Source organism: Muntiacus reevesi, chromosome 17 (genome assembly GCF_963930625.1).
Source record: "Muntiacus reevesi chromosome 17, mMunRee1.1, whole genome shotgun sequence".
Classification (NCBI taxonomy): domain Eukaryota; kingdom Metazoa; phylum Chordata; class Mammalia; order Artiodactyla; family Cervidae; genus Muntiacus; species Muntiacus reevesi.
In genome coordinates, this window is record NC_089265.1 from 59,892,077 (window position 1) to 59,914,087 (window position 22,011).

A 22,011-nucleotide genomic window follows, 5' to 3' on the forward strand; every position below is an offset into this window, starting at 1 on the left:
ATGGTTTCAGGATGATTCAAGCACATTACATTTACTGTGCACTTTATTTTTAATGTAATGCTGCCACTGATCTGACAGGAAGTACCACAGTTTGTGGGCCCAGCCTCTGTCCTAGAGCATATACTTCCCCTCCTATTTCCTTACCTTGTACTCCATCTCCCTTTCCCAGAGGAATCTTTTTCTGGACTGTTGGATGTCCTTGTCAGGCACCCACATTGCATGCTAAATCTGGACCACTTAGCACATTATAACTGTTCACTGATCTGTATGTTCCCAGCGTCCATCACAGTGCCTAGAACATAGTAGGTCCTCAATAAGTATTTGTTGAATCTATGAGTACTCCCCTGGTAGCTCAGTGAGTAAACAATCTGCCTATTATGTGGGAGACCCAGGTTTGATTCTTGGGTCAGGAAGATCCTCTGGAGAAGGGAATGGTAACCCACTCCAGAAATCTTGCCTGGAAATCCCCACGGACAGAGGAGCCTGGTGGGCTACAGTCCATGGGGTCACAGGGAGTCGGACGTGACTGTGTGACTAACACACACATGAGTAGTCAGAGCCCAGGCAGGTAAGGATCACTGCCCTCAGCTCACAGATGAGGAACCAGCTTGTGCAGGTTACTGTGACCAGCCAGCCTCACGGGTGCAAAGCTGAGGAGCTGAGAGCTGGACCTAGGCCTTTCTGACCCAAAACGCTTTGCTGTGTGTATCACAGCATTTCATCCCCACATACCCTCAAACTGCTTCGCTGGACTTGAACAGAGCTGAGCTTTATTCTATCTCAGCTGTATTTATGGATTCAGTGGGGACTCTCAGATCTCCTGACTCAGGGTTCCAGGCAGTGGTTGCTGCTGCTCTGTGTGAGTCCTAATCTGTAACCTTAGTAGGATGTTTGAAACCTCAGAACTGTGCAATATGGGATCAATAAGGACTGACATTCATTTTTGTCTATTATTTTGTTCCCTGGAGTATGTCCTTGCCTTTCCTTTTCTCCTGTTTTAGTGAGAAGACTTCTAGACTGAAATACATAGTCCCTGCATAGCACACAGCAAAGTAGGTGGTGTATTGTAGGACGCCTAGGATGTGGGTCATTGGAAGCAAAGATCATAAGGCAAAGAGCATAAAATTGCTGTTGCAGCTTTTCATGGGATTTGGAGTAAACCACTGGAGATACTTATTTTTCTTGAGTCTAATATGATCTCAGTTATGTGCGGAGGCTCAGGCTTCAGAAATCAGATCTGACAGGGTCTGGGATGGGATGTACATCCTGAAGGGGTTAGAGTCTGATGTGACCGCATCTGAGGGTGTACGCAGCGGAAGCCTGGGCTGCCTTAGAGGCCAGGCACCATGTGTGAGGGCCGTTTTCCCCTGCATTAGCAGGAGAGCAGGACACCACCTCCAGGAACAGGAACACCAGGACCAGGTATCTGCATACCCTTTGTCAAAGGGGTAACGACAAGTATGCCGAGGAGAGAAGTGACAGGTGCCCACACCAAGACAGCCCTTGTACCACAACTACTAAACCCACACAAGGTGCACGGGGCTCCCACCTGTAGACAGTCCTCAGAGACCATCCAGACAACTGTTTCTCCTAAACTCACAAGATGATGCTGTGAAAGTGCTGCACTCAATCTGCCAGCAAATTTGGAAAACTCACCAGTGGCCACAGAACTGGAAAAGGTCTGCTTTCATTCCAATCCCAAAGAAAGGCAATGCCAAAGAATGTTCAAACTACTGTACAATTGCACTCATCTCACATGCTAGCAAAGTAATGCTCAAAATTCTCCAAGTCAGGTTCAGCAATATGTGAATCATGAACTTCCAGATGTTCAAGCTGGATTTAGAAAAGGCAGAGGACCCAGAGATCAAATTGCCAACATCTGTTTGATCATCAGAAAAGCAAGAGAATCCCAGAAAAACATCTACTTCTGCTTTATTGACTACACCAAAGCCTTTGACTGTGTGGATCATAACAAACTGGAAAATCTTCAAGAGATGGGAATACCAGACCACCTGACCTGCCTCCTGAGAAATCTGTATGCAGGTCAAGAAGCAACAGTTAGAACTGGACATGGAACAACAGACTGGTTCCAAATCAGGAAAGGAGTACGTCAGAGCTGTATATTGTCACCCTACTTTTGTGCAGAGTACATCATGCAAAATGCCAGGCTGGATGAAGCACAAGCTGGAATCAAGATTGCTGGGAAAGATATCAATAACCTCAGATATGCAGATGACACCACCCTTATGGCAGAAAGCTAAGAACTAAAGAACCTTTTGGTGAAAGTGAAATAAGACAGTGAAAAAGTTGGTTTAAAATAACATTCAGAAAACTAAGATCATGGCGTCTGCTTCCATCACTTCATGTTAAATAGATGGGGAAACAATGGAAACAGTGAGACTTTTTCTTGGGCTCCAAAATCACTGCAGATGGTGACTGCAGCCATGAAATTAAAAGATGCTTGCTCCCTGGAAGGAAAGCTATGACCAACCTAGACAGCATATTAAAAAGGAGAGACATCACTTTGTCAACAAAGGTCCATCTAGTCAAGGCTGTGGTTTTTCCAGTAGTCACGTATGGATGTGAGTGTTGGACTATAAAGAAAGCTGAGTGCTGAAGAATTGATGCTTTTGAACTGTGGTGTTGGAGAAGACTCTTAAGAGTCCTTTGGACAGCAAGGCTATCCAACCAGTCCATCCTAAAGGAAATCAGTCCTGAATATTCATTGGAAGGACTGATGCTGAAGCTGAAACTCCAATACTCTGGCCACCTGATGGGAAGAACTGACTCATTAGAAAAGACCCTGATGCTGGGAAAGATTGAAGGTGGGAGGAGAGGGGACAACAGATGATGAGATGGCTGGATGGCATCACCGACTCAATGGACATGAGTTTGATTAAGCTCCAGGAGTTGGTGATGACAGGGAAGCCTGGAATGTGCAGTCCATGGGGTTGCAAAGAGTCAGACATGATGAGCAACTGAACTGAAACTCACAGAAGAGAAATATAAGTAAAATGAAGAAACAGAGGAACCACTCCCAGTTGAAAGACCAAGAGAATTCCCTTGAAAGAACAATGAAACAGACCTCTTCAGCCTAGTAGGCACTGATTTCAAAAAGAAGACTGAAAATACTGAAGGAATTGAAAAAAGCTATCAACAGAAATACAGAGGACTGTGAAAAAGAAATTAGAAACTATAAACAAGAACCAAGAAAAAATAGAAAACTCACTTGCAAACACAAAAACTGAAGTAAAGGCAATGAATAGCAGAGTAAATAATTAAGAAGAACAAATATGTGACCTGGAAAATAGAATATGAAAACTGCCCAATTGGGGCAGCAGACAGAAAGCCAAGTGAAAAAAAGGAACCTGTGGGCTAAGATAAAGTATGCCAATCTACGCATAATAGGAATTCCAGAAGGAGAAGAAAGAGAAAAAGAGGTTGAAAATGAATTTGAAGAAATTGTGACTGAAACTTTCCCATACCTAAAGAACAAAACACATATTCAGGTGCAGGAGGCAATGAGGGTCAAACAAGGTAAACTCAGAGAGGCCTACACCAAGACACGTTATATACAGCAAAAGGTAAAGAGGAGAATTCTAAAGGAAGTAAGACAAAAAGTTAGTTACAACGGATTCCCCCATAAGATTATTACCTGTTTCCACTACAGAAATGTTGCAGGCTAGAAGGAAGTGGCAAGATATATTCAAAGCCCTAAAAGAGAAAAATCTGCAACCTAGGATCCTCTACGCAGCAAGGTGATCATGTGGGAAGAGATGAAGAATTTCACAGAAAAGCAAAAACTGAAAGTACACAGCAAAACACTAACCCTTCTTGAGGGGACCCTGGAAAGTCTCCCCTACAGAAAAGGGGTTAGGGCTTGTTTTCCAAAGAAAAATATTGTTTAGAGTAGCAAACTTATAAGCCTGCTAAGGCATGTTGTAAAGCCGCTGGAAAAGTAACTTGGAGCAAGTTTTGTGAATGGAAATGTAGTGCTCAAGTCACATTCTGTTTTAAAAAGTTGTAACAAATACAGATGAATTTAAAAAAAAAAAAAGAAAAGGGGTGATGCTGCATTGGGGAAAAGGAGGAAAAGTCACAACTGAAAAGCAAATTACTGAAATAAAGCCTGCACACAGATTTTACAAATTTCTGTGAAAGTGATAACCACAATGAACAGCAAAAGAATGAACATGAAGATATAAAAGTGGACAGATATGTTTGAGCCTGTATGCCTACCTATCTAAGGCAAGTAGAGATAGGACAGGATTAACGTATTTGAAAAATAGAGTAACCACCAATGAAAAACACAGTAAATTCACAGAAACCAAAAAGAAAATAAGTATAACACAAAGGAAAATCATCAAACCACTAAAGGAAAACAGAGAAATAGAAAGGGACGAAGAAGAAATACAAAATCAATGGGAAAACAGAGTCAAAATGGAAATAAATATGTATATATCAATAGTTGCTTTAAATGTCAGTGGACTAAATACTCTAGTCAAACCAGAGGGGCAAACATTTGCATAGCAAAGGAAACCATAAACAAAACAAAACGACAACCATTGAATGACATAAAATATTGGCAAATGAAATGACCACCAAGGGATTATTTTTTAGTCTCCCAAATTTACAAACAGCTCATGTGGCTCAAATAACCACCCAATCAAAAACAGGCAGAAGATCTAAGTAGACGTTTCCTCAAAGAAGACATACAGATGGCCAAAAAAGAACATGAAAAGGTGCTAAACATCACTAATTAGAGAAGCCCAAATCAAAACTGTACTAGGATGTATCACCTCAGAGATGTCAGAATGGCCATTATCATCATTAAAAAAACCTACAAACAATAAATGCTAGAGAGGGTGTGGAGCAAAGGGAATTCTACAATGTTGGTGGAAATGAAAACTGGTACAGCCACTATGAAGAACAGTATGGAGGTTCTTTAAAAAACTAAAAATGAAACTATCATATGATCTAGCAATCGCACTCTTAGGCATATATCTGGGAAAAACTATACTTTGAAAAGACACATGCACCCCAGTGTTCATTGCTACACTATTTACAATAGACCAGACAATCTGATGTCCAGATGGATAAAGAAGATACAGTGTGTGTATACACACACACACACACACACACAAACACACACAGCACACACACATAATGAAATATTCCTCGCCCATTAAAAAAGAAAATGCTGTTTGTGGCAATACCGGTGGACCTAGAGATTATCATACTAAGTGAAAGTAAATCAGAGAAAGACAAATAGCATATCACTTACATGTGCAGTCTTAAAAAATGACACAGGTGGACGTATCTATTTAGAAACAGTCAGAGGCTTAGAAAACAAACTTAGGGTTACTAAAGGGGCAAGGTGGAAAGGATGATGAAGTGTGAGTTTGTGATTAACATACACACAGTGGGCTTCCCTGGTAGCTCAGCTGGCAAAGAATCTGCCTACAATGCAGGAGACCCTGGTTCAATTCCTGGATCAGGAGCATCCCTGGAGGAGGACAGGCTGCCCACTCCAGCATTCCTGGGCTTCCCTGGTGGCTCAGAAGGGAAATCTGCCGGCAATGCAGGAGCCCTGGGTTTGATCCCCAGGGTGGGAAGATCCCCTGGAGGAGAGCACGGCAACCCACTCCAGGATCCTTGCCTGGAGAGTCCCCATGGACAGAAGAGCCGGGTGGGCTGCAGCCCGTGGGTCACAGAGAGTCAGACACAGCACGGCACACGCACACAGTACTATATAAAGAACAGATACTCTACGAGAACCTGCCGCATAGTATAGGGGACTAACTCAGCTCCGCACTCTGTGATAGCCTGTGTGGGAAAGCAATAGATACGTGTGTGTGTGAATGAATCACTTTGCTCTACGCCTGAAACACACAAATTGGCTCTCCCCAAATATGAAATTAAAAACGAGAATAAAGATAAACTCTCAAAGAGAGCAGATCTCTCAATATTCTGTGGTAAACCTAATGGAAAACAATGTATAACTGAATTACTTTGTTGTACAATAGAAATAAACATTGTATATCAACAATACTTCAAAAAAATTAATTTTTTAAAATAGAAGAATTAAGACCGGGTGGCAGATTTATTGTTTTAATCCAGAGCCTACCACAGGCTGCCTGTAAGGCCCACTTTAGGGCAGAGGGACACACAGATCAAAAGTGATGAAAGTGGGGAATCACTCATGTCAGACAACAGACTTGCAAACAAATACCATAAAGAAAGATAGATAAGGACACTATTGAAAAAAGGATCAATTTAGGAAGAGGATCTTATACTCATCAGCATATACACACCTAATGTAGGAGTATCTAAATACATAAAACAAATACCAACAAACATAAAGGGAGAAATTAATGGGAAAACAAGAAGAGTAGGAGATTTGATTGAACACCCCACTCACATCAAGGGATAAATCTTCTAGACAGAAAATCAGTAAAGCAAGAGAGATCTTAAATAACACAACAGAATTATGGTAAATTGATATTTTCTGGACATTAAAAAACAAAACACATCCTTTTTAGCTGCACCTGGAATATTCTCTAGGATTGATCACCTTCTCGGGCATAAAACAAGCCCCAACAAATTTAAGAGTGTAGAAGTTATCTCACATTTTTCCTGACCACAACAGCATTAAACTAGAAATCAACCACAGAAAAAGAAATGAGGGGACAAAATAAGTTACATAGAGACTCAACAACATACTATCAATACTAAAAAAAAACCAATGGGTCAATGATGAAATCAAAGAGGAAATTTAAAAATACCTTGAGACAAATGACAAAAACAACCATACAAAACCTATGGAATGGGACTTCTCTGGTGATTCAGTGGCTAAGACTCCAAACACCCAATGCAGGAAGCCCAGGTTCCATCTGTGAACTAGACCCCGTGTGCAGCAGCTGAGACCTGGCGCAGGCATTTTCACAAAGGAAACCCATGGGAGGCAGCAAAAGCAGTTCTGAGAGGGGAGTTCACAGCGATGCAGGCCTTGCTCAAAAAAACATTAAATATATCAAATAAGCAACCTAGTCTACCACTTAAAGAATTAAGAGGAGAACAAACAAAACCTAAAGTCAACAGAAGGAAGGAAAAAAAGATCAGAGAGGAAAGAGATAAAAGAGAGATTTTTGGGGGGAAAAAAAAATACAACCAAGACCTGGTTCTTTGAAAGGGTAAACAAAATGGACAACTCTTTGGCCAGGCTCACCAAGAAGAAATGAGAGAGAACCCAAATAAATGAAAAAGGAGACATAACAACTGATTCTGCAGAAATACAAAAAACCATAAAGGAATACTATGAACAATTATATGACAACAAATTTGACAATGTAGATGGGGACAACAGAGGATGAGATGGTTGGGTGGCATCACCGACTCAATGGACGTGAGTTTGAGTAAACTCTGGGAGTTGGTGACAGACACGGAGGCTTGGCGTGCTGCAGTCCATGGGGTCGCAAAGAGTCAGACACAACTGACTGAACTGAAGAAACATACAAGTTTCTAGAAACATACAGTCCACCAAAAAATTAAGGAAAAACACATGATTTGACCAGACTGATTACTAGAGGTGAAATACAATCTGTAATTTCAAAACCTCCAACAAACTAAAATCCAGGACCAGATGGCTCCATGGGTGAGTTCCATGAGACACACAAAATAATTTATCGATGCTTCAAAAAAACTGAAGAGGTGGGAATTATAGAATGCCCACTGCCAAAGGCATTCTATAAAGCCACCATCACTCTGAAATCAAAACTAGACAAAGAACCACCAAAAAAGATATATACAGGTCAATATATCTCATGAATGTAGATGCAAAAATTCTTAACAAAATAGCAAGCTGAATCCAACAGCACACAAAAAAGTCATACACCACAACCAAGTGGGATTCACTGCAAGTTCACAAGGATGATTCCACATAAACAAAACAATGTGATACACCTCATAAACAAAAGATAAAAACCACACGATCGTCGCAATTGATGCAGAAAAAGCATTTGACAAAATTCAACATCCCTTCATTGCAAAAACTCTTTACCAAAAAAGTGGGTATTGAGGGAACATAATAAAAGCTGTTTATGACAAACCCACAGCCAGTATAATACTCAAAGGTGAAAAGCTGAAAGCCCTATTGCTAAAATCTAAAATAAGACAAGGATGCCCATTCTCACCTCTTCTAGTAAACACTGTGGTACTGGAAGTTGTGGCCACAGCAGTCAGGTCAGAAAAAGATATAAAAGGTATCCAGATTGGAAGGGAAAATTTAAACTGTCCTTATATGCAGATGATATGATTCTATATATATATACAGAAAACCCTAAAGACTTCACACAAAAATTACTAGAAGTGATAAATTAATTCAGCAAGGTAGCAAGATACAAAGGAAACAAGATGATTCAAAGAAATGGAATGTTATCCCATGTCTTGGATTGGAAGAATTAATATTGTTAAAATGGCTATACTGCCCAAAGCAATCTACAGATTTAATGTGATCCCTATCAAATTACCCATGACATTTGTCACAGAACTAGAACAAATAACCCTAAAGTTTATATGGAATCATAAAAGACCCAGAATTGCCAAAGCCATCCTGAAGAAAAAGAACAAAACATGAACCATAATCCTCCCAGACTTCAAACAATACTACAAAGATACAGTAATCGAAACAGCATGGTACTGGCACAGAAACATTCAAACAGATCAGTGAAACAGAATAGATAGCCCAGAGATAAACCCATACCCTTAAGGCCTCTTCAACAAAGGAGGGAAGAATATACAATGGGAAAAAGACAGTCTGTTCAGCAAATGGTGTTAGCAAAGTTGGACAGCCACATGGAAATCGATGAGGTTAGAACATACCCTCTCACCATACATAAAGATAAACTCAAAATGGCCTAAAGACTTTAAGACGTGACATCAAAAACTCCTTGCAGGGAGCATAGGCAAAACGTTCTGACATAAATCATACCAGTGTTTTCTTAAGTCAGTCTCCCAAGGCAGGAGAAGTAAAGAAACAAATGGGACCTAATCAAACTTACAAGCTTTCAGCACAGCAAAGGAAACCATTAAAAAAAGGAAAAGACAACCTACAGAATCGGAAAAAATATTTGCAAATGATGCAGCTGGTAAGGGCTTAATTTCCAAAATATGTAAACAGCTCATAGAACTCAACAACCACAACAGAAAAACAAGCAACTTAATAAAAAAATGGACACGAGACCTAAATGGGCATTTCTCCAAAGAAGAAATACAAATGGCCAATAGGCACATGCAAAGATGCTCAATATCACTAATTATTAGAAAAATGCAAATAAGAACTGCAGTGAGTGGCCAGTCAGAATGGCCATCATTAAAAACTACAAATAACAGATGCTGGAGAGGATGTGGAGAAAAGGGAACTCTCTCTCACTGTTGCTGTGAATGTAAGTTGGTACAACCACTATAGGAAACCATATGGAAAAAGCGAAAAACAGAAGAACTACCATGTGGTCCAGCAGTCCCACTTCTGGCTATGTATCCAGAAAAAACTCTAATCCACAAAGATACACGTATCCCCTATGTTCACAGCAGCATTATTCCACAATAAACAAGACGTGGACACATCCTAGATGTCCAGTGACAGATGAGCTGGTAAATGTGGTGGATACGCCCAATGAATACTCCTCAACCATAGAAAGAATGAAACCGTGCCCTCTGCTGCAACATGGACGCAACTCGAGATTGTCATGATAAGTGAAAGCAGTCAGAAAGAGACAAATTTTGTCATATTTGTGTGGAATCTAATGACACAAATGATCCTATCTGCAAAATAGACTGAGGGACATAAAGAAGAGACTTGTGGTTGCTGGAGGGGAGGGTGTTGGGAGTGAGAAGCTGGAGTCAGCAGATGCAAAAGGCGTCACATGCAGGACGGGTCAGCCGCATCCTGCGTGCGTCACAGACGATGTAAACAGCAATGGAAAATACTGTGTTAAAAAGAATGTATATACAACTGAATCACTTGGCTGTGTGTGTGTGTATATAAATATATATAACTGAATCACTTTGCTGTGTGTGTGTGTGTATATATATATTATATATATAACTGAATCACTTTGCTGTGTGTGTATATATATTATTAACTAAATCACTTTGCTGTATAGCAGAAATTAACAATATTATTAGCCAACTATACTTCAATAATTTTTTTTTTAATTTAAAAAGCAGCAGAACCACAGTGAAAGGAGGAAAGGTCACAGTTAATATTGCTCCCCACCCCACCGGCCTCTGCCCAGGAGTAAAAGAAAGACGATGGAACAGTTTAAAAAGCAATGTTACTACTGCATAAAATGAAGTGCTGACTTCTTTTTTAGGTACATGGCCCCTGAAGTTCTAGATGATTCCATAAATATGAAACACTTTGAATCCTTCAAACGCGCTGACATCTATGCGATGGGATTAGTATTCTGGGAAGTAGCTCGACGGTGTTCCATCGGTGGTAAATTTCTTTCCCTTCCCCCAATATTTTGTCACAAACAAAACTTGATTAAGAATTGTCTTTCTTATTGAATGAAATTGTTTACCCAGTGACCAATGAGAGTGCCAGAGAGATGACACCACATGCTTTGTCCTTGTGCATGGCTCTATCCTGATAGCAGCTTTATTCCAGTGTGATCTTTTTCTAGTTCCACTTGGAATTTTGGAATGCAACAGAAACCAACCCCTTGTTATCTTGCAATATAGATATTTAGAATGAATGACTGCTTGTGAGGCCACCCAGGAAGCTATTTCTAGCAGGTACCGGAGTCAAACTGATTTTTTTACCCTTGATATTGTCATGATTTTCTCCATCTGATAGTGGAAATTACATATGCAAAATGCAAATACACTATCACTGCATTACTTTTTACAGTACGTTTGTGCTAGATTGAGCACTTTGAATGTTTACTTGAGAAACAGTCTTCTCCTGAGAACCCAGGCTCACCTGAGACTAAGGCCTCAGGTTTTTGAGGCAGTGAGGGGTGGAGTAGCAAATAGGACAGGTTATTAACAGACACAAGTGGAGGAGGGACTTGCACTCGGGCCTGCCGTGCAGGACTCACACCTTAGTGAGAGTGTGCATCCCCTCACCAGCTGAGGTTATGCACTTGCAGAATAAAGGCTTTCATTTCAGTACAGACATCTAGGACAAAATGTCAGTCTGGTCATCACAGCTCAGTTAGCCATTATTAACACAGCCTTTGCGGATTGTATTGCAAAATTTAGTTTCACAGTGTGGGCTCAGTACTGACTGAAGGAGGTGGGCTGTAGATGCAGACATGGATGAGAGAGTGCAGGCTGTCCAGTCGCCCGTTTCAGTAATGGGACACTGTGACAGAATCTCCAGCTGTTCCTTTCCTGTCTGGTCAAAGATTGTTCTGACGTTATCTGAGTAAATCTTTCAAAATAGGTTTTTTTTTTTTAAATTCTTTACCAATGTAGGAATTCATGAAGATTACCAGTTGCCTTATTATGATCTTGTACCTTCCGATCCATCAGTTGAAGAAATGAGAAAAGTTGTTTGTGAACAGAAGTTAAGGCCAAATATTCCAAACAGATGGCAGAGCTGTGAAGTGAGTATTTATTTTGGGTACTATACAGTTTTCTAAACTGCTTCTAGTTAGTATGTGGAAATTTGCTACTTTTCTTTAAGGAAAACAGAAGTAAGAATTCCCATTCCTTTATTTTTCATAGCTAATTAAATCAGTGAGTAAAAACAGAGTAATTTGTTTTTTATGTTCAAGTACATTGCAAAGGCCATGGAACCTTTTTAGTGGCCATCAGTTTATTAGAATAGTGTTTGGACCTGCCAGTGAAAGAAAGCTCCTGCATTTTAAAGCTTCCTGGCTTTCCCTGGTGGCTCAGTGGTAAAGAATCTGCCTGTCATTGCCGTTAACACGGGTTCAATCCCTGATCTGGGAAGACACCCAGAGGCCACAGAGCAACTAAACCCATGCTCCACAACTTACTGAGCTCTAGAGCCCGGGGCTGAAACTGACTGAAGCCCACACGCCCTAAAAGCCTGTGCTCTGCGACAAGAAGCCACCACAGTGAGAAGTCCATGCGCAACAACCAGAGAGCAGCCCTCGCTCGCCACAACTAGAGGAAAGCCAAGCGCAGCAGGGAAGACCCCGCACAGACAAAACGTAAACCAGGGCAGCCCAGGACAGTGGGCTGTGTGCTGGCTGGAATCAGGAGGCCTGTATTCTAGATCAACCTGGCTGCCATGTATTTCAGAGTCTGACTTCAGGCAAGGCACTTCAGTTCTTGGGACCTTAATATGCATTTTTGTAAAATAAGGGATTTGGATGATTGTGAAGATGGTTCAGATGATCTTACATTTTATTCATTTTGCTGTTAATTTGACTATTCATCAGGAATTTGTGGAAACTGCTTTTTAGCAGTATCTGAGCTTTTCAACCTCAGCTCTTACAAAAAGTTTTAGAAATATTTTTGTAGTTGTACTTTCAAAGAATTTATAAGAAAATATTTAATTTATCCTCAATTGCTAACTTTTACTAACAGAAGTAGAAGATATTAAGAATACACAGAGAAACTGTACAGAAAATGTCTTAATGACCCAGATAACCAGGATGGTGTGATCACTCACCTAGAGCCAGACATCCTGGTGTGTGAAGTCAAGCAGACCTTAAGAAGCATTACTACAAACAAAGCTAGTGGAGGTGATGGAATTCCAGCTATTTCAAATCCTAAAAGATGATGTTGTTAAAGTGCTGCACTCAAAATGCCAGCAAATTTAGAAAACTCAGCAGTGGCCACAGGACTGGAAAAGGTCAGTTTTCATTTCAGTCCCAAAGAAGGGCAATGCCAAAGAATGTTCAAACTGCCACACAATTGCACTCTTTTCACATACTAGTAAGGTAATGCTCAAAATCCTTCAAGCTAGGCTTCAACAGTATGTGAAACAAGAACTTCCAGATGTACAAGTTGGATATAGAAAAGGCAGAGGAACCAGAGATCAAACTGCCAACATCTGTTTGATCATAGAAAAAACAAGGGAATTCCAAAAAAACCTTCTGCTTCATTGACTGCACTAAAGCCTTTGACTGTGTGGATCACAACAAACTGTGGAAAATTCTGAAAGAGATGGGAATACCAGACCACCTTACCTGCTCCTGAGAAACCTGTATGCAGTCAAGAAACAACACTTAGAACCAGACATGGAAATAGCAAAGTGGTTTAAAATTGGGAAAGGAGTATTGTCAAGACTATATTGTCACCCTGCTTATTTAGCTTATATGCAGAGTACATCATGTGAAATGCTGGGCTGGATGAACCCCAAGCTGGAATCAAGATTGCCGGGAGAAATATCAGTAACCTCAGATATGCAGATGACACCACCCTAATGACAGAAAGTGAAGAGGAACTAAAGAGCCTCTTGATGAAGGTGAAAAAGGAGAGTGAAAAAGCTGGGTTAAAACTCAACATACAGAAAACTAAGACCATGGCATCCAGTCCCATCACTTCATGGCAAATAGGTGGGGAAAGAATGGAACAGTGAAAGACTATTTTCTTGGGCTCAAAAATCACTGTGAACGGTGACTTCAGTCATGAAATTAAAAAAGATGCTTGCTCCTTGGAAGAAAAGCTATGACAAACCTAGACAACATATTAAAAACAGAGATATCACTTTGCCAACAGAGGTCTGTATAGTCAAAACTATGGTTTTTCCAGTGGTCATATATGGATGTGAGAGTTGGACTATAAAGAAAGCTGAGCACTGAAGAATTGATGGTTTCAAACTGTGGTGTTGAAGAAGACTCTTGGAAGTCCCTTGGACAATAAGGAGATCAAACCAAGTCAGTCCTAAAGGAAATCAACCCTGAATTTTCATTGAAAGGACTGGTGCTAAAGCTGAAGCTCCAATACTTTGGCCACCTGATGTGAAGAGCTGACTCACTGAAAAAGACCCTGATGCTGGGAAAGATTGAGGGCGGGAGAAGCAGGTGACAGAGGATAAAATGGTTGGATAGCATCATCGACTCAATGGACATGAATTTGAGCAAACTCTGGGAGATAGTGAAGGACAGGGAAGCTTGGAGTCAGAGTCGGACATGACTGGGTGAACAACCACCACTATTATGATACTATTATAATATTGGTAAAGCATTTCCCTTTAGAGTTGATGTTTTGTAGTGTAGGAAGAATAAAAAGCTGTTCACTTAAGTAGTTTATTTTACATCTTAAATTAATGTAGACTTCAGTCTACATACCTGTGAGATCAAGAGAACTTCTTGGCTACCTCCAATGAAATCAAGTATTCAGGCCCAGACAAAATATATTCTGTGCTCACGGAATGTTTAACAAATGAAATTGGGCTAGATTTTGTCTTTGAAAAATTTCATCTTGATACTACAAACTGGAATTATTCATGCACTCATTCAATAAGCAAATTAGAGCAAATTACTATTAAACAGATGGCTAATTAAGCATGAAGGAAAGTTAGTAGTTAACATTAAAAACATGCATGCAAGTTGCAATTACTGTCACAGTGTGTTGAATTAATGCCATCACTGTCATTTTAGGTTTTTTCTCTATTTGGCTAGTTTTGTATCACTAACTCAATCTTTCACTTTTCTTGGGTTTTACAAGTCTCCCCTGAAACACATCGAGGATTTGAAACTGACAGGATACCTACGGAAGTGTTTTTCAGAGCCCTCTGACCTTTTCTGGTCTGAAAAGCTGGCTCTAGGCCAGCTTTCATCCTGGCTATCCCTTCACCTTTCACCTGTGATCTCTCTTGCCTGTCGTGGTGAATGCCTTTCTGAATCCCATGTCTTCAAGTTTCTTTTGCTCATCATCCCCCTCTTCCAGCTCTTTGCTCAGATGTTACCTTGCCAGTGAGACGTTACCTGTCAACCTATTTAAAATAGCACTTTTCCCCAGCATACTTTATCTCCTCCCTAACTGATGTTTCTCCTCAGCGCTTGCCGCTGACAGCCCATGTGTTTTGCTTAGTTGTTAACTGTATGCTTTAGCCCTCTGTAACGTGAGCTTTGTGAGAGGGGAGCTGTTCTCTGTGAGATCACTGCTGTGTCTGTTAGTACCCTACTAGATGCGTGGAGGACGGTATCTGGCTTATGGCACTCAGTTTGCCGGATGATTTTATGCATGTCCTGAACCCTTGGTCGTTTTTACCTGAAAACAAATGTTCATTTCTAGGAAATTTTCCTCAAGTATTTCCTTGATGTGTTCCCTTCCATTTTCTTCTGTTCTTTTTCTTCAGCTCTGGTTATGAATGTGGACATCCTGAACAGGCATTCTGATTTTCTTGTGTTTTCTTTCTTATTACCCATCTCTCTGTTCTCTTTTCTCTACTTTCTGGGAAAGGAATCCACTTTTATCTTTTGGTTTTATTATTATTATTCAGGTTTATCTTGTAGTTCTATAAAACTTTCCCCAAACCAAACAAAACCCAAAAAAGTATTGGTAAGTCCAGTATCAGTATTTTCTTTAATCTCTTTGAAGATATTAATGATGGCCTGTTGATACTGTCTTCTGTACACCTTGTGTTTTTTCTGTTTGTATCAGTCTCTGCGTTTCATGTTCCTTCCCTGAAATGCTTGGTCAGGCTCAGGCTCCAAGTATAAAAGCAGCACTGAGAGCTGATGGGAAGCTTTGTGCACATGAATGCAGCTCGTCGTCACTGCAGGCTGAGCGTGAAGGAACTGGACTGCTTCTTTGGGAAACCACTGACGTCACTCTCTAGGCTTTTCTTCTTGGGCTGAAGACTCTTCTGGTCTCTTACCTGGAGGAGTATGTAAAGTCGCTGGCCACGTTCTGGGGAGAAAGTTTGTCGTCTTGGCGTTCAGTGTGTTGTCCATGTGGAATTTTGCCCTCATTTCCCCAAGACAGCAGTCTGTTCTGCACTCAGATTGAAGCCTTCTGTGGGGATGGGGTGGGCGGTCACCCAGCTGTGTGAAGTCGGGGCAGGGCAGGGCAGGTATCTGGGCTTCTAGCTTCTTTGGCTGATTCTATTTTTGCCCTGAACGTCACCTCGGGGATACAGGATGTAAGTTAATTCCTCGGTTTTGGGGGCCGTTTCATGTGAGGCAGGTTCCCTCTTTGCCTTGCACAGCTCTGTTTGAGGATTCAGCTTTCTCAGGCTGCAAAGTCAATCCTCCCTTGTCCATCTGCTTTCCAGCTGCTGGCACCAGTATCCTGCTGAGGGGAATTTAGGTCATCTTTACTCATTTGCTATTACAAATACTGCTGAAACAGAATTCCTTGTATGGCGTTTAAAAAGAAAATTTACAGGTAAAGATTATCATCCAGGTCGTTGAAAAGTGGTGCATGCGTTAATGATCTTTCTTTTCTTTTCCTGTAGGCCTTGCGAGTAATGGCTAAAATTATGAGAGAATGTTGGTATGCCAATGGCGCAGCTAGGCTTACAGCCCTGCGGATTAAGAAAACATTGTCACAACTCAGTCAGCAGGAAGGCATCAAAATGTAAATTTTGTGGCTCTGCCTGAACTCTGCTTCTTCTTCACATCTGCTCCTGGGTTTTAATTTGGGAGGTCAGTTGTTCTACCTCACTGAGAGGGAAGAGAAGGATGTGGCTTCCTTTCACGGCGATGTAGAAAGGTGAACTAAGACATCCCGGGATTTCTTCAGACCCAGGAAACCGCCACTTGGAGTCTTTTCTGTGTGCTATGAACGCTTTCCCAGGACAGTTACAAAACGTTGTGTAGGCTACCTTTATTTTTTATTAACACAAACCTTGTTTTTTAAATGATTGCTGGTCTTAACTTTAGGTAACTGCTGTGCTGAAGATCATCTTTAAGGGTAAAGGAGCTGGATGGCTGAGTTACATGAAACATTTCTTATTTTTAAAGAAAGTGATTTCTCCTGGTTAGTACATTCTCAGAGGATTCTGAACCACTAAAGAGTTTCTTTGATTTAGACTTTGAATGTACTGTTCTATAATTTTCAGGATCTTAAAACTAACACTTATAAACTCTTGAGTCTAAAAATGACCTCATATAGCAGTGAGGAACATAATTTATGCAATTGTATTTTGTATATTATTGTTCTTTCACATATTCAGAACATTACATGCCTTCAAAATGGGATTGTACTATACCAGTAAGTGCCACTTCTGTGTCTTTCTAATGGAAACAAGTAGAATTGCTTAAAGTCTGTGTCGTAAACCTGTCATGTTTTAATTCAAGAGTTTATTTACCTGGATAACCCAGACTTACTCTGTTTTGTTTTCTGGAAGAGTTTTTCTGGTATGTTATTTGGTATTCCATTTTGAAAATGCCTTTCTCCTACCAAAATGTGCTTAAACCACTAAAGAAATGAAATGGCATTAATTGGTAAATTGTTATCATGGTCATAAGTATTTTCAACAAGTTTTTGCATTTTAATTGTATTGTCTAAGTACACTTTAAAAAAATCAAGTGGCACTCTTGATGCTTATAGTACTTTAATAACTTAAAATCTGTAGCACACAGACAAATTTTTCTAAGGGAAAATTTGTCTAGCTGCTTGTGAAAAGTTGTGTGGCATTCTGTAAGCCATTTTTTTCTTTATCCGATCAAAGACAGTGTTATTTTTTTAAGAAATGAATTACGTTTAAAGTTAGAGTATGGCTAATGTTAGATAGGCTTCTTTCTAGGAAGGTAAAGGCAGTTGATGACTTGGATAGTAGCAGGTATGTGAGAGTCACGTGTTGTGTAGGAGTCACTGTCCTGTGGGCTTTCTGTCTGTTTACTAAGGTCAGAGTCAGTGTGGTTTTGAGGTCGCACTACACTTTGAGGAAGGCAGCTTTTAATTCAGTCTTTCCTTCTTTGTGCAGATATTGCAACTGCCTAATTTATATGGCTATGGAGTGAATTTGGTGCACCCTCAATATTTGGGAAAGTGATAGCTAAGGAATATTCCAAGGATAGATTCTCCATTTACAGATGTTTATGGTGAAATTAAATGTTTAAAGCAAATCTGTCATGGCCTTCTCACATTAAGTTGAAATTAGCTTATAATAACTGGTTTTACTTCCAGTGCTAAAAGTCTTTGCAGGATTTCTACAATTGTTCAAAGTCCTCTTTATCACTGTGATCTTAATCTGAGGGAGGAGAGTCTATCGTAGCTGTGAGGCAAGACCGTACCTTATAGAGCTATCAGTTTCCTGATGAAAGGGTCAGAGTAACCTTTACAGTATTTTGGTCAGTAAGAGATAGTGGCCATTTATGCTGACTGAGCTGCATTCTGATAACGTCTTATTTCTTATACATAGAAAAAAATTGAAAGACTGTTTGGTCTTAAAGCCAAAGTAATTTTAGAATGAATGACATACTTCATAGGAATTTAGTGTCAATTTCATGTGTTTAAAAACAACATGGGGAAAATATTGTTTAGAGGTTAATATTTTGAGTCCAAATTTGAGTTTTTTCTGTAGTTACCATGATTTCATCAAAGCAAATGAGTGAGTTTGAGAGGTTTGTTTTTATAATTGTGTTGTTTCCTGTTTAATAATCTCTAGCTCTATGATCAGGTACTTTTACTTTATTATTATTTTTTTTTTTTTGGCCATTTACAAGCCTACCAGATCTGCTTTATGAAATCCAGGGGACCAATGCATGTTAATCAGTAAAACTATTTTTATATAATTTTAAGAACATACCAAAAGTTCTTGTCTGATTTAAAGTTGTGATATATGATTTCTCAGTTTCATATAAGGTAAAACCAACTTTTGCTGAAGATATTCTTTATTAAGTCAAAAAATGAGTTACAATTTTACTGTTCAGCCTAAATGGATAAAATCTACTTTTGATGAATCAGGGAACTTTTTAAAAGTTGGAATTTAGTTCTAAATTGGGTTTACATGTTACTCTAGCTGATTTTTTTTTTCCGACTAACAAAGGTTTGACAAACCCCAATTGGCTAGTATTGAAAATGAAAATATTTATGGATCATGATTGCTATGGCTATTCCTGCAGAAAAATTTGAGACTGGAGAAATATACTTAAAAACACAAGCCTTTGTGTTTATACTGTCTTTCTTCAGATGCTCACTTTCCAAGGTTCAACTTGGCTAAAGTACCCTTCAGGCAGACTGTCCACGTCCACTGCCAGCGCCCCCAGAGGAACGGGGACGGGGGGCGCGCACGGCTTCCTGGGGTGCAGACATCCCTGGTTGTCTCCTCACACCCTTGGCTCTCTGTCCCCCAGGCTGCCTTGCCGCTGGTCCTGCCTCTGAGTGGGCTGGCAGCAGAGGGCAGCTCTGGCAGTGGGGTTGTGCCCGAAGCAGTGGCCAGCGTGTCTTCCACAGGACAGGGTAAGGTCCAAAGAGCTGAGCCTGTAGTTACGCTGTAATGATGGTGCTCGGGAAGTGCCTTGAGTCAGGACACAGTGCCATGGTCATCGAGAACTCCAAGTTTCCATTCTTAAAAAATGTCAGTGGTCACTTAGCCATTTTGCTGCTCATGCCTGAGTTAACCTTTATTCCCCCTCTACCTTAAAGAACTGTCACATACAGAACATTTTGTAAAACAAGATGATAAGTGCTAATTAAAACTCAGAACAACATGAAGATCCCGTTAGACATGTCATATCAAGAGTTTATTTCTACCCCTCCACTGAAAGAGTGATTGTTAGTAAACTATTTCTTGACCATGGCAGTGTTCTGGCTCCAGATGGTGAGAGTCCAAATAATGGTTCTGTCACAGCTTGGCAGAAAAATGCCAGTTCAGATGTTTTTGAGAGTGTTAAAAAATAGCTCATGACGTGTCCTGCAGCATCTTGTGTCTGTTTTGGAATGCTGTGATTCCCATGGGCCCTCTCCAGAAATGCTGGACTTCTAGGACATTCTGAGGATTGTCATTACATTTAAACCTTTAGCCCTATTATGCAGTCTTATTTGTAACTGTAAACTTAAAAAAAAAAAAAAGTGGTTGACAACATTCAACCAGTTTCTTAAAGCTTAAAAAGAACTTCAGTGAATGTTTTTATTTTTAAACAAGATTTGTGAATTGAGTATCGTGAACTGTTTTGATATCCCTTTTTCACATTGTGCCAATGGAATGGGGTGTTTGATATTTCTTTACATGTCAAGGAGATGCTTCAAAATGTCAATTGCTTTAAACTTAAATTACCTCTCAAGAGACCAAGGTACATTTACCTCATTGTATATATGATGTTTAATATTTGTCAGAGCATTCTCCGGGTTTGCAGTTTTATTTCTATAAAGTATGAGTATTATGTTGCTAAATTACTCAAATGGTACTGTATTGTTTATATTTGTACCCCAAATAACATCTATACTTTGTTTTCTGTATTTTATTGTATTTGTGCAAAATTCTTTTGGCTTTATCACTGTAATCTCTGCCCCTTTAAGATGTGTACAAAAAATGTCCATATAAATTTTCACTTACGTTGAATGATTTTGAGAAACCTGTAAAGAGGTGAGGAAAATGAAAACTGCAGTTCCCCATAAGTTTTTATAAATTGTATACTGTATTTGTAGTAATATTCTGAACGAACTGTAAATAGGTAGAAGAATAATGCTTATGTCAAGTCCTAACACTACAGTAGAAAAAATGGAAGCAATGCAAATAAATTACTTTTTTTTCCCAAGTGCTAGTGGCATAATTTAAAGTGTGTATATTGGAGAGAGTCCTGCTATTATGAAATGTAACTGATATAAATACAGACTAGAATCTTTGGATGACTACTCGGTACAAGTTGCAGTATTAGAACATGTTTGAGACTTGCCCACCTGTCCAAAGGTGCATCTTTATGTGTAGAAGCTTCTTTGCACATGCTTGTGGGTGGTGGTTCTACTGGTGGACACGAAGTGACACATCTGCACGTGAACTGCTCTGTCTCTGGCTCAGCAATCTGCTACGTTTGTGTTAAAGTTTTTCAATGATTTCCAAAGAAAATTTAAAGTATTTTCATCTTCTTTCCAAATTTTTCCTTCTTTTCCTAAATTAAGGATTGTGAGAAATAATTTGTAGAAATGTTTTGTTTTGTTTTTGAGTTTTTTTGAACAGTTAGTCTCCTGAGAGTGAGAACTTGACTGGTAAGAGAACTGAGGAAGTAGTGATAGAAAAAGGAGATGTCATCCCCAAGCCCGCAACATACTCTAGGTGAGGTTTTGCAGATTGGATTGTTCTTGCATTAAAGACTAGTCACCTCAATTCAGAGACCGGATTTAGCGATTTTTTTTTCCTTCATAATAAAGGCAGAAGTAGAGCTTTTTCTTGTCAATTAGAAGAAAGTTAGATTACTTTTAAAACATCACAGATTCAAAGAAAACAGAAATAGCTTTGTCTTTTCATCACCTCTTCAGCCCTTGGGGTTTTCTATTTTGAAAAAAGCGATATTACATACATGACCTGGTGGACAGATCTTGCAACTCTGTGCTTTATTTCATAATTGAGAACTTAGAAAACATTGCAGCTATTCTGAGAAGTGAGTAGAAAAATTTGATGTTACAAAAGTGAGGGCTCAGCCATGTATGACTTTTAAGGGTTAGAAAATATTCAGTTAAATAATATTAAATCATTGTGAAAATGAAGGATTATTAATGTGAGATGGAAAAAAGAAGAAACTTAAGATGACTGTTTTCTTTCCTAATACAAAAGAACAGAATTATAAGAACGGGATATTGGCAACTTAAGTATTTCAAAGAAGAGAAAGGAAACAGACTGTTGAGAATGACAGGATTTGGATGAAACTAACCCAGCTCTCAAAAATAAAGGTGGGAAAAAAAATGCAGCACATGTGAAAAAAATGAAATTAGATCATTCCTTAGTGCCACTCACAGAGATCAGCTCAGAATGGATCAAAGGTCTAACATTAGACCAGACACTGCAAAACTCAGAGGGAAACACAGGCAGAGGACACTGGCATAAATCACAGCAATGCCTCCAATCCATCTCCCAGAATAATAGAAATAAAAACAAACAAATGAGACATACTTAAAAGCTTTTACACAGCAAAGGAA

At 39.6% G+C, this 22,011-nt stretch overlaps 1 protein-coding gene across 2 annotated transcripts in view; it reads left to right on the forward strand.

Annotated features, from left to right (window-relative positions):
• TGFBR1 (transforming growth factor beta receptor 1) overlaps positions 1–20,636 on the forward strand; it is a 71,131-nt gene extending 50,495 nt beyond the window's left edge. For both annotated transcript variants that reach the window (XM_065908392.1, XM_065908393.1), the window contains exons 7-9: positions 10,374–10,498; positions 11,482–11,612; positions 16,388–20,636. In XM_065908392.1, coding sequence (XP_065764464.1) covers positions 10,374–10,498; positions 11,482–11,612; positions 16,388–16,513 — 382 coding nt within the window. In that variant the 3' untranslated portion in view covers positions 16,514–20,636. The remainder of the gene's footprint in view (positions 1–10,373; positions 10,499–11,481; positions 11,613–16,387) is intronic.
• The last annotated feature ends 1,375 nt before the right edge of the window (positions 20,637–22,011 follow it).